The 18,324-nt window shown below is 40.2% G+C and overlaps 1 protein-coding gene across 3 annotated transcripts in view; it reads left to right on the top strand.

The window, feature by feature from the left end:
* LOC150088279 (atrial natriuretic peptide receptor 1) overlaps positions 1 to 18,324 on the top strand; it is a 1,689,763-nt gene that overhangs the window by 997,622 nt on the left and 673,817 nt on the right. For all 3 annotated transcript variants that reach the window (XM_090369441.1, XM_090369442.1, XM_090369440.1), the window contains one exon: positions 8,741 to 8,890. In XM_090369441.1, the coding sequence (XP_090225567.1) occupies positions 8,741 to 8,890 (150 nt within the window). The remainder of the gene's footprint in view (positions 1 to 8,740; positions 8,891 to 18,324) is intronic.

The following is an 18,324-nucleotide window of genomic DNA, read 5'->3' as shown; positions in this document are numbered from 1 at the left end:
CCCCGTGCTTTGAAACCCAATTTAGGTAGTTGTGTATTATCTCAATTAAAACACAACTGGCTCCTCACTTCTCCAAATCTCACAAGCTACCTGACTGCTTTATTTATTCTTTGTGTCACAGAAGATTCTGGGCAGGGAGGATATATTTATTCCCTTTGTATAGGTTTAGACTTAGTTTTCAAAATGTAAGAGCAATGAAGACTTAGTTTAGACTTAGTACAAAATATTTTGAGGATAGTATTTCTCTTAGAAAAATGAAGCACTTATTTAAATTTCTAAACATAACAAAGGTTTATTTCAATATCAAAATTTATACAGTATTATCTCATTTAATGTTTAAGAAATAGTATCTCCACTTCTGAAAATTGTACAACTCCACTTTTAATTAAAATTAACTACAGGATCAATAAAAGCTTTCTTCTACTTCCTTTTTACATATTCTTCATACATATCTTTAATCAAAGCATTCTGCAAATTCTACAACTCTACCTTTAATTAAAATTAACTAGAGGATCAGCGAAGCTTTCCTTCTACCTCCTTTACACATTTTTTGAATTAATCTAAAATTTTCTTTCAAATCTTTTTGTACACATAACACCTTTCCTCTAACAATATCAGACTATACAACTCTCTGAAAACAACTCTGGATACAATTCCTTTTAGCCTGAAGACAAATGGGCCTGTTGTACTGGGATCCGTGGTAAAAGATGATTAAGTGTTAGCCAGTAAAATAATTTAATCACAAATAGATACTGAATACCTTTGATTACAAATAGATACTGAATATCTTTCATTACAAATAGATACTGAATATCTTTCATTACAAATAGATACTGTAGCTTTCGAAACAAATTGTGCGTCTTTTTCAACAGAAAAATTGAAAATTAACGGACATAGTTATTCGTGCAGTGAGGCGTGCGGTGCGAAGGCAAGAGGTAGGTCATTCAATCATTGAACTGGTGTTCATTGTTGCTGCACGGACACACCTCACTGCACGCATAACTGTGTCCATTAAGTTTCGATTCTTCTGTTGAAAAAGAGGCACGATTTGTCTCGAAAGCTATAGTATCCATTTGTAACCAAAGATATTCAGTATCTATTTGTAATTAAATTATTTTACTGGCTAACCCTTAATCATCTTCCTTTTAGCCTTACAAAATACTACTCCTCTAGCCAATATCAGTCAAATATCTACCCATTTTTTTTCTTTTTTCTTTCACACATATATACAACTTAGGGATATATATATATATATATATATATATTCTCCCTAGAACACTTATACATAATCCTGAGCATATAACATACACTGTGCTGCCACTTTATTAAATACACCCACTTTATTAGGTACACAAACCATTTGTGTGAACACAAATGGTTTGTCCCACAATGTTGCAAGTCACATGACCAAAGTTATGGATATAAATGCAGCAGAACAACTTTTCTAGTATCAGGAAACGTGCAAACCGTAGCAAGAATGGGGAAACGGAGTGATCTAACAGACTTCGAACGTGGCATGGTAGTAGGTGCAAGGCGTGCTGGACAAAGCATCTCTGAAACGGCAGTTCTCCTGAACTTTTCATGCACCACAGTTTCAAGGGCGTATCTAGAATGGTGCAACGAACAGAAAACGTCCTCTCAAAGGAACTCCTGTGGAAGAAAGTCGCTTCTTGATGAGAGAGGTCAGAGGAGGATGGCTAGAATTGTTCAAGCAAACAGACGGGCCACAATGTCGCACATCACATCAGAATACAACCTTGGTGCGCAAAACAAAATATCGCAACGGACCACTAGTCGCACTTTGTCGCGAATGGGCTACAACAGCCGACAGCCACATCGTGTATCTTTGTTACCAATGAAAAACAAGAAAGCACATCTCCTGTGAGTACAGCAACACCAGCACTGGGCTGTCGAGGATTGGAAAACATTTGCTTGGTCTGACTAGTTGAAGCTCCTGGTGCATCAACATGATGCACCAGGAAAGCTCAGAATTTGGCGAAAACAACGTGAATCCATGTATCCGTCATGTGTGACGACTACTGTGTAAGGTGGTTGGGGCAATGTTATGGTGTGGGGAACGTTTTCTTGGAACACGTTGGGTCCATTGATACCCATAGATTCACGTCTGAATGTCACATGGTACCTAAACATCGTTGCTCACCAAGTGCATCCGTTCATGTTGACAGTTTATCATCGGTCAGATGGTTGCTTCCAGCAGGATAATGCGCCGGTGCACAGAGCCCGAATCACTATGGAATGGTTCCAGGAACGTGAAAATGACTTTCCATTGCTGCAATGGCCCGCACAATCCACGGATCTCAATCCTATTGAACATATTTAGGATGAGCTTCTACACCTCCGTCGAATCTCATTTCAATGAACTGCGTGACACACTTATGTCTGCATGGTACTCCATTCCTGCACAAAGTTTTCAGCATCTTATTAAATCCATGCCTAGACGAATTCAAGCTGTTTAGAAGGCTAAAGGAGGCTCAACACGCTACTAGGTATGTGTACCTAATAAAGTGGCAGCACAGTGTATATATTCTACACAATGGCTTTATATCAGAGATAGATAGTATTTATCGCTCTCTCTCTCTCTCTCTCTCTATCCACCTCTCTAACCCAGTTTTTTACTTTCTGCTTGTGTTCTAGGCCTATGCCAAGCTATCTGTTGATAAGGTTAATAATTATCAGTTCTGAGCGAATCCTAACCATTAACAAAACTTTTGTCGATGGGGTCTTTCTTTTCTATGCCTTTTGCTTACTTCCGGAGCCACCAGTCGGATGCGCTTTCACTTCTGATCTTTCTCTGCGGCCGTCTTCCTTGTACCTGGCTTACAGATTTTTCAGGCATTCCTTTCGCAGATTCTCATTTTGAGAAACCGATGGGGCGATGGTCTGCATCCATTTTATTTTCTTATTATGATGAGGCTCGGACTTCTTAAGCATTCAGCAGGCTGTTCATCAGAAAAACTTCTCATCTTTTTTTTCGACTATCTTCATTCTTCCAACCTTTACCTCAAAACACAGGCAGTACTTCAAGACCATTCTTTCTGACACTTCGTTACAACATTATTTTTCAAAAATTTACTCCTCATTGTCCTGCTTTTTGTTTCCATTCTCCCGCCTTCTTCTTAACCAATCACAATCACCCTCTCCTCCAGCATCTCTACCTTAATTTGTCCTTTATCTCAAATCTTTGTTTTAGCCTAGTGCTGTATGGCTGGGTATCTTTTCCCCGAAGTACAAAGGTTGCGGAGTTACTTCCTTCTGGAACTTTCTCGTAACTGTTTTTTTTCTCTTTATCCGGTTTGTTCTGCTCGTAGTCAGAAACAGATGCTTTTCTATTTCCCAAATGCATTCTAGGGTCAGTTTTATTGTATGCAACTGAAACTTTAGTTATCTTCCATTACTAAGTTCCATTACTCTACTAAAACACATACCATGATTAGTGGATAATTTGGGACGGTGACTTTATTGCTTCCCCAACATATTTTTCCTGCCATTGCTTGCATTCCGAAACATTATTTTTAGAAATCAAACTTTCGATCCATTGTCACTCTCCAATTGTTCTGTACTTGCTCACCTTGGCATAATTAATCAGCAATCTGCTTAAGATGAATATCTGTGCGGATTTAGATGCAAAAGCACTTAGCTTACCCTCTCTGTTTAAAAATAATTAATTTCAAAATTCCGAAATTTATTATTTTTCTGGAGTTGTAAGATTGAGTTCTTACACATTCCTTCCTGAAAAGTTGAAAGACACTAATAGAAAATACACTTATTTTTAAGACACTAATAGAAATCGGCAAAACGCCTCCGTATCCAGGTGGGCAGGAGCAGCAGTGCGAAGCACACGCTTCTTGATTAGACTCAGGGTTCGAGCCCGTGACCACGAAATACGGAGGATGTGGAAAGATCAGGGAATGACCACCGAATATCCCCGGAGCAATATGGCCTTAGTTGCTGATGCTTCTTAAAAAAAAAAGAAATCGGCAGTTATGTGAAATCTAGCGGTTTACTTTCCTGCAGATTTGAGAAGAAATAGTCAGCGACTACGATTGCTTACATTTTTCCACCGAACAACGTTGGCTGAGTCGAAGAAAAGTGCTGATGAGATTTTCTGAATTATGCTTTGATATTGTGAGTTTTCTTACTGATCGTAAAGCTGAAGCAACAAGAAAAACAACTCGAGATAAACTGCAGAGATTCATCGACTTTTTGTCTAGTAATTATAATTCACAAGGGGGTTGCATGATTTGCTGTTATATTTGACAAACTGAACGCACTGAATCTATCAATTCAAAGTAAAAACACGATCCCTTGCATGGCTAATGATAAAATTTCTGTCTTAAATGATAAAATTATTCTTTGGAGAAAAATTTATGAAGCAAGACAATACGATGCCTTCGATAGTTATACTACATGTCCTGATTATCTCTGAGAAGTCAGACTTAGAGACGTCAGAAGACAATAATCGACCACCTCACACAGCTGTAGGTCTCTTCTGAAGAATGTTTTCCTATCAATCCAGACATTAAAAATTACTGGTCGATATATAACCCTTTCTTGAAAAACCGGAACTCCTCTGTCCTATCTACAGGGAAAAGAAAAAGAACTAATTGATATTGAGCGTTAGAAAGAAAGAAAAGTGTTTAATGTTCCATTATCTTCGTTCTGGGTTGGTTTGTTGGACTCCTTCCCTAATAAAGCAGACAAAGTAGTTTTTAAACCTTTACCATTTGTGATTACTTATTTTTGTGAATGTTGATTTGCCAAATATTATGACACAAAACCAAAAAAAGAGAAACAAATATTATTTGGTTTTTAGGAGCATTAGCAACTAAGTCCATATTGCTCCGGGTATATGCGGTAGTCATTCCCTGACCTTTCCGCATCCTCCGTATTTGGCGGTCACAGGCTCAAATCCGTTTTTTTAATCCAGAAGCGCGTGCTACGCACTGTTCCTCCTGCCCACCTGGCTACGGAGGCGCAAGAGAAAGAGACTTGACACTTCAGCAGATATCCCTGTCATTTATTAGCTTTGACACTTAATTTCATAAAAATCGCTGAAAATCTGTCTCTGCAGTTCTCTCATTAAATTTACTCAGTAAATCTATTTTTTTCCTTTTAATTTGCAGTCTTAATAAAACATTTTTTTTTTAAATTTAAGATTTTAATGAGTAGCAATTATTTTTTTGGTTTTTGGTAATACAGTGAACACATGCAAAATGCCGAAAACCCCTTCCCCGTTCTTAGCGTTCTATACCAACGATAATCTCAGAGGTTACCTGAGGATTTTGCCGAACTCCCGGAGTACTTCGGCCAAAAAGGTTGAGAACCACTGATTTATGCCAACGTCAACAACATTGTAACCTGTTCATTTCTTCGTGGATTGTTTTGGGTGTTTTCCCTTACAGAAGGTGGAAAGGAATCCCTGATCTGTATTCCACTTCATCCATTGATACTTCTTTGAAATTCGGCACAGGAAAAAAAAAAAGAAATGAAGTATCAGATCAAAATCAAAATTTGTGTGGTTGCTATGGAGATGTCGAGGTATCAAACAAAAAAAAATCATCTTTCAATCACAAGTACTTCTGAGTTAATTAACGCGAATGATTTTTGAACCTATTTCGTATTACTGGCAGTAATTAGTACTTAAATATATTTTATTTTATCTCAATTAATGCTTTTATTCATTTAATGCGTTTAGCTACATATCTTTGCCTAATAAAAATTGATAAAACTCCAGAGAGCGGTACCCCTTACAAAATGGCGTCGAGAAGAAGAGGGGGAAGCAGTGACGTACAGTTTGTAACTCCGCCCACTCATGATTCCCCTCTTCTTCTCGACGACTGCACGACTTTATTCGGGGAAGACAAAATGTCACGTAACATAACAACACCTCGGAGTTAAAATGAAGAAAAATTAACACGAAAATAGCAAGTTTTTTTTCAAAACAAGAAACAAAAAGAAATACCACGTGCGGCGAACGACCAATTTTTGTTTGAATCCCTACCGAAGTCGCGTAAACACTTAACCTAAAAACCTAACATTTTTTCACTAAACACAAATGAAAGTTGACTAACACGTGCAATTGACAATAAAATTCCTCTTTGTATATGCTTTTTTTTTTTTTTTTTTTTTATTATTATTATTATTATCTGTTTATTTCCATAAGGAAACCACCCCGGGACGGCAAAGTGCCAGGAGGGTGCTAAGTACATATCAGGGTACGAGATACTACGTGCAGTGGGTTACATATACTGAACACGTAGTCTCGTCCCGAAATATTATATACACATTTTATGTTTAATACATACAGTATTTACACATTTATGATTGTGTACAAACATTATACAGCTCATATATTTACAATTCATTAATAATTCCACATATAACTTACATATTAACATAACTGTTACAGAATTTTTACAGTCAACAGATTATTATTGTTCTTAAAGCAGAAAGCTTCACTTTTATTCACAATTCTTTAGTACTTTGCGGCCGATTCATATTTCGGTAAGTCTGTACGAATCCTGGAAGATCTCTTTCCGGTATGTTGCATCCTCACACAGTTTTTCGGCATCTATCTGTAGTGAGTTAAATATTCTCGCTGCATTTGATGGGAAGAATCTTTGCAGGCTACTAAGATTGTTCAGGACTGAACGCAGTGGATTATTTAGTTCTCCGCAACGTCTAGCAGTGGCACGCGGTTTAACTAGAATATTATCCAGGACTGGAGCATCCACTCTGCCTGTGAGCATTTGTGCGAGAGTGTGTATGTTCCTGTTAATTGTCCGCTGCATCCAGGGTGTGATGTTAAGGTTTGAGTAGAGAATGGCCCTTGAGATAGTAAAAGGGTGGCCAGCAACTCTGTTAAGCCATCGCAAGAACCAGTACTCGATCCCAAGGACGGACTTATAATGTGAATCTGGAGCTGAAGACCAGATTTGCGAGGCATACATTGCAATTGGCAGGACACACATTAAAATGTACTTGGTCGCTAGCTGAGGATCCCTAATTCCTACCAGTTCCTGCCTAGTAGCCCATAAAGCGGCGAATATTTTTGTCTTCATATGGGCGAAGTGTTGAGCAAAGGTGAGTCTGTCATCCCACTTAAGACCCAGGTCCAGGTGAGAGTGCACTTTTTCCACACTAGACCCGTTCACAGAGATTGAGATGTCATTTTTATTCTGCTTGTAACTTATGGTCATTTGGGCAGACTTCTGTGCATTAATACGGAGCCCGATGCAATCCAGGTAGCTCTCAAATTCTCGGATTGTGCTATTTGCCATCTGGCAAATACTTTCTGCTGATTCATGGTCTTTGGAAGTGATGAAGAATTTTACATCGTCAGCATATGTTATAAAATTGTAGTACCGTGCAAGAAACGGCTCCAGGACGGCCGCGAAGAGAGTAGCCGAAAGAACTCCCCCTTGAGGCACTCCTTGCGAGATGGTAAAGCAAGATTGTAGCTTTTGGTGCTTAACAATAAGTTTCCTATGTTCTAGCAGGCTAGTTATTATAGTTAACAGATTTCCTCTTACATTAAAATAATTCTTCAAAATCGCAATGAGCGCTGGAATTGAGACGTTGTCGTAGGCTGCGGAGATATCCAAAAAAATAATATCAATTTGCTTTTTCTCATTTAGTGCTTTCTGCACGCGAAAAAGGGTTTCCAGTAAGTTTGTTATTGTTGATCTACCCGAAATAACTGAGTGCAAATGTGGTGGTCTATGGCTGAAGCAGTGTTGATTGATGGTGGGAAGAAGCGCTTTTTCGAATACCTTCTGTAGGGTGCAACTAACAGAAATTGGCCTGTAATCCTTAGCCAATTTTGGGTGTTTAATCTTTGGTATTGGGGTTACAATGTAATTTTTCCAAGATTGCGGGAAAGCTCCTGACCTGATGATTTTCTGATAGATGTGCAGTAATAGATCTATTATAAATGGGCTACTTATTTTAAGGATGAACATTGGAAATTTGTCTGGTCCAACAGTGGCCTTTTTGGGCAGATCGTTGATTGCTTTCATTACGCTCTCTTTGGTGATTTGTATTTCACTCAGTGGAGGTCTTGTTGGTTCCTCTCTTGCCGAATAGTTTCGCTTGTTTAAATCTTTCAGGAATTCCAAAATTTTGTTACCATTATCAGTGTTCTCAATTTGATTCAGTCCATGCAGGTTACTAAAAGGTTACTTTTGAAGGTTACTTTTGAAGGTTACTTTTGAAGAACGTAACTGACACAATACTAGAGAAAGGAAAACTCACCTCATATCCAAGTTTCACTTTTCTTTAACTCAGGAGGACAAGAGGTATCACGTGGAAACCAAACATAACAAGCAAAGCCAGCAAGCAAATGCGACCACGAAACGATACGAATTTCGCAATTACCGATGCAATGACGTCGTGTCACATGACGTCAATCTGAAACGAAGAGGAGAACGCAGTGAGTAGGCGGAGTCACAACCTGTCAATCACTGCTTTCCCCCGCTTCTCGTTGCTATTTTGAAGGGGGTCCCGCCAAGTGGATTTCGGCCTAAAAATCATTTCACAGCTTACTTTTACACAGCATTAGTTACTGGCTGATGACACTTGGGTATATAAAATTAGGGAAATAACTATATATATTGCACATGAATTAAATACAAATATTATCATATTTTTTTGTTTAATTCATGAACCTCTGTAAACTGAATATGTTTAGATATTTAACTGATTTTTGTCATTCTTGCAGAGATAACGAAAGTGGAAATATTCTTGACAATCTTTTGTCCCGTATGGAGCAGTATGCTAATAATCTCGAAGCACTGGTAGAGGAGAGAACAGCAGACTACCTTGAAGAAAAAAGGAAAGCGGAGGATTTACTTTATCAGCTCTTACCAAAGTAACTTTATGCATCATAATTTCCAATAAAATTATAAAAAAAATGCATTATAATTGAAATGAAAGAAACTTACAAATTATATCCATATTCCCACTTAACTTACGAAAATCAGTATTCAAAGAAGAATTTGAATCAGCATTTTAAGGATCGTCAAAATAGCTGCTGTACGTTACTAATCGATTATTCTATTAATTACATCTGGCTAATTTATTATACTGTTCTCTTCCTCTAACAAATATTGCTAAAGGGTGGATATATATTTTAACCTTGGACAGGAAGAATGCGAAACCAGCACAGCTTCCAGTAGTTCTATGCATGGGTTCTCTGCGAGACCTATTGCTGCTCGGTTATTCTGGAGGTTCTTCGTTACCATGCCTGTGGTCGGCACGGTTATCGAGATGGTCATTATCCTTTTCATATGCCATATTTCTTTGAGCTCTGGTCTTAGGTCTGTGTGTACTTTCTGATCTTTTCCTCGTAGGAGTTTGCTGGTGTTGGGCACCGCTATGTCGATCAGGTAGCCATTTCCTTGTCAATAAGGGTTATGCCGGGTCTGCTGTGTGGGAACGTCTTGTCCGCTTTATTGCGCAGTCTCAGTATAATTTTGTGAGCAGGGGTCTTTAGCACGACTTGGGATTGGGTTTCATACTTATAATAGGGTGAAAAACTAAAATCACTTTCATTAATGTCACCAGGAATGTTATTTCATCTACCCATGTATATTTCTGTGCATAAATTGCGTGTGTTCTTTGGTCGATTTGCCTGTTTTGCTGGACGAAAAAGTAGAATTTCCGGGGGAGGGAACATTGCTATCTGCGCCTGAGACCGACTAACTCAGCCACGGCGTGAAAAAAGCCTAAAGAAGTTCTTCGAGGCATTTCATCATCATCATTCTACTCTTCCGTTTGGCATGGGTTGAGTCCCTATTTAGATATCGTTCTCCATTGTTGTCGATCTCTTGAATCATTTGTTGATAACTCCGAAAGCCTGTGTTTTCCTTTAGGCATTGGAACCATTCTCTTTTGGGTCTTCCCGGTTGTCTCTTATCTCAAATTCTTCCTGTCAGTACTACATTTGGCAGTTTATGTTGTTTCATCCGGTTCACATGTCCAAACCACTGAAGTTGTTTTTTGTACATCTGCTCTATTATTCTGAGTTCAAAATTTAGATCTCTCTTTACTTGTTCATCAGTTTTATGTTCTCACAAATTTGTTTTATAGATTTTCCTTAGACGTCTCATTTCAAATGAAATTATTTTTTGCCTTTCTTTCTTATTTATTCTCCAATTCTCTGATCCATAAGTTGCTGTGGGTATGATGACAGTTTCATACAGTTTAATTTTTAGACAATTTGTGATTTTATTGCTCTTTCATATGTTTTTGAGTTTGTTCATGTTTGTCCATCCGATATTCAGTCTGTGATTAAGTTGGTCAATATTACTTCGGTTTGCGGTTATTAGAGAGCCCGGGTATACAAATTTTTGAACTTGTTCTATTTGTTGATTTTCGATGTTTATGTCCTCTATGTGTTTTTCCGATTTGCATTACTTTGGTTTTATTTATATTAATACTAATTCCATAATTGTTGCTTGGTTTATCGATGTTTGTTAATATTTCTTTTAGTTGTTCTTTGGTTTCTGTTAAAATTACAATATCATCTGCATATTTTATGTGGTTTATATTTTTTCCATTTATTATTGTGGCTCTTTTTTCTTCAATTGGTTTCATTAGTTCTCCTAGGTAAATATTAGATACTGTAGATATGGAGATAAAGCCATCTGTTACCTCTCTGCTCTCTGTTGTTGTTTTCGGCCCCCTTAGGTATTCCTCTAGCATTTGTGGGCTCTGAGGTGTGGCCAAAAAGATTTAGCCGGACTAGGCATAACTCATACTTTTTATTCTTAATGTAGTTACGACGCTTTGCGTTTTGGTTTGCTTTTGGGTTATCTTAGTTTAATTTACCATGTTCGCCTGTCTGGTAACGATTTTTACTCTAGTCTAGTGGCTTTTTAGGACAAAGCCTCAGAATAAAGAGGGAGAAGGTTACTTCCCCTCTCCATCCCGCAGTTTCGGCTTTTACGTTGTGATCACCATCGGGTAATTATGTAAATAATTACTCGACGCTGTAGTTAACATATAATCATTGTTAGCTCTACTATTTTAGTGATTGAATGTGAGGTTTTGGCAGAGAAATAGAAACCTTTATAACACAAAACATAACAAAGTTTAATACAAGAGAAAACTTACATGCTTCACTCTTTCCATTAATATAAACACATTAAGACATTTTCAGCAATAATGATCTTATGATTTTAAGATTTTTATATTCTTGAGCATACAAGTTACAAAGTTATTAGAAGTTAGAAAGAATCCCTCTTTTTATCATCATGCTTACCAGCATTTCATACTATACCATCTCAACTTAGAAATCTAAGATATTGCCTGGGCTTGAATAGCTGACGTTCCTCAACTCTCCATTATTTTGGGCGATTCTGCACGTTGCCTTAACAAGGAGTGGCAGCTTCTTTCTTAGCTCTCGGTCGCTTGTTCCCCTTCCTCTGATCTCGACGGCTTGGCGGTCCTCAATGGTAGGCTCTCCAAATGGTAGCGTCGACTCCAGCTCTCCTCTATGGTTTACTGGTCCTCTATGCTTTTTATATCCTAAATTTTCCATATTGTTTATTCTAGCCTTTTCTCTTATTGGAGGACTGCCTTGTTGATCTGCTCGGCTGTAATACCTTTCTCTGTCTTCACACACACTACTTTTTATAGCACAATCATATCGTCCTCCAAATTTGTTTTCCAGGCATGATACATTGTTCATGTAAAAAATAAACAAAAGATAGTACATGCTCTTTTTAGGGTACATATATATAAGTACTTTATAGCGCAACTAATGACAAATAACATTGGATATAGGTAACGTTGGTAATATATATATATTTTTTTACCAATGTAACTTCTTTTTTTTTTACAATTAATACTTCTACAATTGTTTCATGGTTACTTATTCATTCTAACAAGGGTTATTCCATTATAGCTACATGATTATAATTGTGAATAGGAGCATTTTTAAACTGTCCAGAGTCCTAAACGTTCTGATTCACTTGAATGTTTCTTCTTTTTTTCCGGGACAATCAGTTCCTGTACACATACAGTTTGGAATTTCGTTCACATGACTGAAGTTGAAGGATGCACATCATATTCGATGAAACACATTTGCTTTTTAATGTTCCTAGTATTGAAGAACTACATAGGATAAGATTTGGATCACTAGTCCGTTTTATGGAACTCTCAATATGGTCATGCTTTTGAAGTTCTCCTTTTTTTTTGAAGGAGCTAAAGAAAAAATAGCACGAATAAATGAGTAGTACGATGCTACACGAAGTAAGGAGAATCCATTGGCAACATTTTCCTCTGTAATACTAACTTTTTTCTGAGATTTCAGTGGCTAGCACCTATAAAAAAAATCGTGTACCCGTCGCAGGAAGCGCTAGAAGAAGTCCAAAATGTTGGGCAAAATTAATTTCGATTGGTGATTATACATTGGGTGGGGTGTGTTCACGTTGCGGTCAGATAGAGTGGGGTGAAGGCTGAAGACTGGGGGGAGATAGACAGGAATATGAAGCCGAAAGGGAAGGGAACTCCAGTTTACATTAGGGCACACTCATGCCCCACTGTAAACTGGGTGGCAGGGTGGAGAGGGGACAGAAAAACGGTCCTCTCACCACCCTGCCAGGAAGAAGTAAGAGAGTGAGCCAGACTAGGGAGAGTGAGCCAGACCAGCTCGGGTTGCCAATGTGGCCTGTGTGGAAGCAAACCAGACCAGAGGGTCAGCTCCACACCATCAAGTTTGCAAGCAGAGGAATGGTGAATTGTCTGGCATACAGGTTCTGGGAAAACTTGGTGAATGCTATATATGAGGCTTCATCTTCCAGCAAGTAGTGTTCCCAGTTTTTTGGGATTAAGGCACATTTGGATAATTAATTCAACACGAAATTCTTCATAAAGTTCGCAGTCATACATCTGGGGTCCCGAGGTCTCAACAGAACCATATGCCCACATTGGGTGGTTTTTGATTCAGAGAAAGTGTAATTTGTGGCGGATTTCTCCATTTCCTGTTAGGAGATATGTGCTGTACAATCTAGGGCAAAGCCATGCCAGATACGGTGGGCATATTTGTTGTAGATCGGAGAGGAACCTCCACATGATTTCCCCTTTTGTGGAGGTCATCCAGTGCTGCTGCCATATTGATCAGAAATAGATCTGGAGTCTTTTATTCTCCACTGTCCGATTTTCAGTTGGGTCTGTGGTGTGATCCTGGAAGATAGTTGGATTTCCGCGTCTAAGCTGCTGCAACATGCCTAGGGGAATCACTTCAAGATCAAGGGGTAGGGTCCCAGTGAGTACTTGCAGCCCATGAGTAGATATAGTGCTGCACACTCTGGTGAGGGCTAATAAAATTGGTCGGTTAATGATGTTGAGTAGCCGAAGTTTTACCGTCGTAGAGGCCTTATGGTGCCAGACACCAGAAGCATATGCAATCGCAGGGATGATGGCTGCTTTGTAAAGCATTGCTTCTTTCTAGCCACCAGCCACTGTGGGTAATCCTGGCAAGCATGGCAACATAGTTTCTCATTTTCTTCTTGATGTATTTTAAGTGGGGTGTAAAGGATACATTTCAGGCCAGGATAAATCCTAGGACCTTGCGTTCTGTTGCCAATTTGATCGTTCTGTTGTAGATTTTTATCTGCGGTGATCTGGTAGGAGTCAGATATCCCTTTAGTAGGATAGATTGGTTTTTGGTGGCAGAGATATTAAGATGATGAGTATCAGTCCACTCCCTTAGTGTAGAAAGTGTTGAGTTGGCAAACATTTCCAGTCATGCTCTTCAATCAGCAGAGAGGATTAGCGAGAGGTCGTCTCCATATGTGAGCGCTTCAGGCCCCCCCATTCCAGGGAGAGGAACTCATCCAGCACATAGTTTCATAGGAGGGGACCCAGTCCAGAGCCCCTGTGTACCTGGCATTCAACCTTGCAGTAGGGAGCCTGCACTAGGACCTGCCTATTGTTCAGGTAGCTCTGAATGCATCCATATAGCTTTGTTGGCGGGTTGGCAGCTCGTAGTCTTGCGAGGATGCTCTGCCACCAGAGGGCGTCGAACGCCCTGAAATCCACAGAGATGAAAAGAAGGTACTTTTGTTAGTAGATTAATGTGGTATTCATGATATATTCTAGTGAATCCAGAGTGGATTTCCCAGTTTTGAGTCCGAATTGCTTGTGTGTTGTTAAATTTGCTGTGGTGTAATGTACTTCAAGCTTCTGTCTAAGAATTTGTTCCAGGACTTTGCTGAGTACAGACAGGAGGTCTATAGGTCGGTAGGACTCCGGCCTGTTCCGCTGCTTGTAGGATTGTGTTAGTGACAGCATGCTTGTGGCTGCATTGGCGGGTTTTTTATGATTAATTTTATGCTGGCTACCTTCCAATTTACGAAGTTTCTCTCTACTCTCGGCTGGGGGAGGATATTCTCCATATTATTAGATACTTACAGAGCATCTCTCTGGAATTCCCAAATGCAAAAATCATCATTGCCGCCGACGTAAGCTGCAGGTCGCCAGCGTGGTTCAGTGAAACTCAAGATAGACGAGGCACAAACAACGGACAAAGACTGGAAGAATATCTCTCAAACAGTTCTTTCTCAATTCTCAACCAACCAAATAACCTACTGACCTTCTCTAGTACAATGTGGGAAGTCAGAATTGATATCATCCTGGCCACAAGATGCGTTGCACAACACCTTTCATCCTGGACAGTTAGAGAAAGCTGGACCACTTCAGATCACCGTGTAATAACTTTCCAACTGCACCGAGCAGTAAGCCGACAACCAATTATGAGGCAAACTCTACATAGATTTGCAATTGACAAGGCAAACTGGCAGGAATTTAAGGATTCACTGATCATGGCCACCCACTTTCTCAGCACAGTTGGACTGAACCCAGACCAGCACCAAAAGGTAATTGTAATCCTAGTCACTGAAAGCTCAATCAACTCTATTAAAAGGAAGAAGTCTTCTCTTGGAGCCGTACCTTGGTGGTGCCCAGAGCTCCAACAACTGCGACGGGAGGTTTACACCCGACGGAAAAATTTTCAACGTGCAAGACGGACATGGCCGGAAGCGGAAGTAGAGTATCTCAAGCAGCAGTACCGAACTGCAAGAAACGAATACACAGCCCTGATTAAACAAAGGAAGAAACGCTACTGGGAGCACCTTGTTCCACAGTTGGAAATTCTGCTCCATGGGGAGTGGTCTACAGAGTAATCACAAACAAACTCCCCAGGGGAGAAGTCATCCCAGCCACCAAGACGTCACAAGGCACGTATACAAAGACATGGTCCGAATCTATAAATAACATCCTTGACGCCATGTTCCATCAACGCATGCCACCAAGCATCCCAGAGCAAATACTACTATGTGAGGAAAACAGCACATACACCATGGCCCAAGTGGAAGACAGCTTCACCAAGGAAGAACTGGACTCCGCTGCAGCAAAAATAAAAAACAAGAAATCTCCAGCAGAAGATATGCTGCTAGATCATAAAGAAGGCTGTTGAAACCACCCCAAATGAGATCCTAAACCTCTTCAACCATTGTCTTGAAGCAGGCCATTTCCCAGTAGTATGGAGATCTGCAAAATTAAGGCTTATTCTCAAGAATCTGAGAAAACCACAAGACTTTCTGGAGTAATACCGGCCCAATGCTCTTCTATCCATACTAAGCAAACTCATAGAACATCTTCTAAGCAATAGAATAAAAATGCATTACTCCAAGGCTGGCCTTCACTCTGACAACCAATACGACTTTAGAAGCGGATGCTCCACGGCGGACGCCTTAGAGAATATCGTCAAAGCAGCTACCACTACCAGCAATAAATACTTCCTTGTCATTTCAGTGGATTTTTCTGGAGCGTTTGACTCCCTCTGGTGGCCAAGCATCCTCGGCAGACTTCGGAAAGCAAAACTACCATCTAATTTGTACAATTGTATAAAAACCTATCTCGCAAACAGAACAGTAACCGCCAGTGCTCCGTACTGTTCAGTCACATGACCAGTCTATAGAGGATGCCCACAAGGCTCAGTACTTGGCCCATTTCTCTGGAATGTGGTGCTCGACAGCTTTCTAAACCTCGACCTTGGTAATGTGAGTTTGTAGGCCTATGCGGATGACCTGATCTTGATGCTGGCGGCAAACTCAAGAACTCAACTAGAGATCTCTGCAAACCGTGCTATAAATATCCTACAAGACAGGGCCACCCAATCCCACTTAAAGATATCCCCAAAAAAAACCTGCTCCATCCTACTTATAGGTTCTCTCAACATCAGTAGGCATCCCCAGACAAAGATTCAGGAAACAACAATTAAGCTTTCCACCGAACTTAAATATCTTGGTATTCTGCTGGATAAAAATCTGTCATTCACACCACATCTTACTTACCTCCGAAGAAAAATCAAAAAATACTCCGCACTAATACCTAGTCACTTGTCGTGACTGGGGGCTTAAGAAGAGGAACTTAGCCCTCTTCTATAAGGCAGTCTTCTTACCAGCAATAACATACACATCAGGAGTCTGGTTCCACAAGGCGGTAACAGCAGTAAACAAAAGGAAGCTAGAGACCATTCAACATTCAGTCCTACTGACAATCTCGAGAGCCTGCTGTACTGGAAGCACCCACGCCCTCCAGTTCCTCTTGGGTGCTCTCCCCCTGGACCTGGAGATCGTCCGCTGTGGGTTGCTTTATCAACTATCCAAAGGCAAATCAATCCCCTGCCTAGACTACACAACCGATCCAGCGAACGATTGTATACTCCAGAAAAAACGCCTTCTCATCCACCTACAGCAGGCCTGGCAAATCCACTGGACGACTTCGACAAAAGGGGAAGTCACCCGAAGATTCATACCGGATAATCAACTAGTGTTTCCCAAAAGCCTAAACTGGTTTTCACGGGGACTGCTGACATCTTACCTGATCACGGGACATGGCGCAATTAGAGCAAAACTCTCCAGTTTCGATTGAGTGACACCCCTCTCTGCCACTGTGGACAGCCCGAGACGTAGGAGCACCTCATGCACCACTGCCAACTATACGAAGACCTCCGCTGCCTCTTAATAACTAGAATACCTTTCTCGCCAATAAACCAAGAACAATATCTCCTGGAGAGCGAGGACAACCATAAAGCCTTAACGCAGTTTGCGCAGGATCTTTTTACTAGAAGAAGAACATACCCACAACCTTAGCAGGAATTTTCCCACAAACTAACCACTCATAATTCATAATAAAGATCCTTATATGTGTCAACCAAACAAAAACCTAAGAACTACAATCTGAAAAACTAATCATTAACTTAACCTGGATCTGACCTGGCTTAAACTGGAGTCATTATCTGGACTTGACCACTCCCACGGATGGGACAACATGTCCCAGGAATAGCATACCAAGACCTAACAAAGACATTATGCAGTTTGTGCCGAAACATCATTAGGCGATCTGAACCGGGTACCCTCACTCGGTTCACTTTCTTACCTACCCCCCTGCCATTCCTTATCTTCACCCTGTGAGGCATGGACCTGCCCCGCCGACTTTTGGGGTTATCTTCGCTATTGACTCCATATTTCTGTTTTTCACGCCCCAGTCTTCACTCTCCCTTCCCTCTCTAGCTATCTTGCGACTAGCGTTTGACCCTTGCCAAAACTACAGAAGACCCACACAAAAATTAAAAAAAAAAAAAAAGAAAAATGAACTATAACCCATATAACTTATATCTCTTTTGGCCTGACCCAATTTCTAGCGTTTCTCCCCCCTCCACTTTTTTTTTTCTAGGTCCTAGCCACTGAAATCTCAGGAAATTAGGTCGCAGGATCTGCCAGAGTAAATAGTAAATTTCTAAAATACTGGTGTACCTGGTCTGCCTCCATGAGGTATAGTGTGGGCAATGGTGGGTCTCATTTGAGACCCAACGCCTAAAAGACCAGGTGAACAATGGTACAAAACATTACACACACCACAATATCCATACACTTTTAAAACTCTGGCCTCTACAGTGTTCTGTATCACACCACGATGTATATTACAGGGAGATGGGGGAAACCCCTGGTGCCATTAGGTCCTAAACATACTATACACCATACCTTCCAATCTGAGGAGAACCGACCCTGAAGAAGACAGTGGTTATATAAGGCCAACAGCAATGTCAAGGCATATTCGGCCACCTTTTTTACCAGTTCTCATTCAAGCATGTCCAGTCCCGTGGTTCTTTTGTATTTTATTTTTTGTACTCCAGCTTCTAAATCTTTCAGAGTGAATGGTTGTTCTGCTCTGGCCGATTAGTAGGTTTTGTTGGCATGGCACAGCTGTTGCTGTTGAGATGTCTTGTCCTCT

This window comes from Mastigoproctus giganteus, chromosome 3, assembly GCF_048544385.1.
Source record: "Mastigoproctus giganteus isolate SK-2022 chromosome 3, ASM4854438v1, whole genome shotgun sequence".
Lineage (NCBI taxonomy): Eukaryota > Metazoa > Arthropoda > Arachnida > Uropygi > Thelyphonidae > Mastigoproctus > Mastigoproctus giganteus.
Note: the sequence above shows the minus strand (reverse complement) of the source record. Positions and strands in the feature narration are given on the sequence as shown.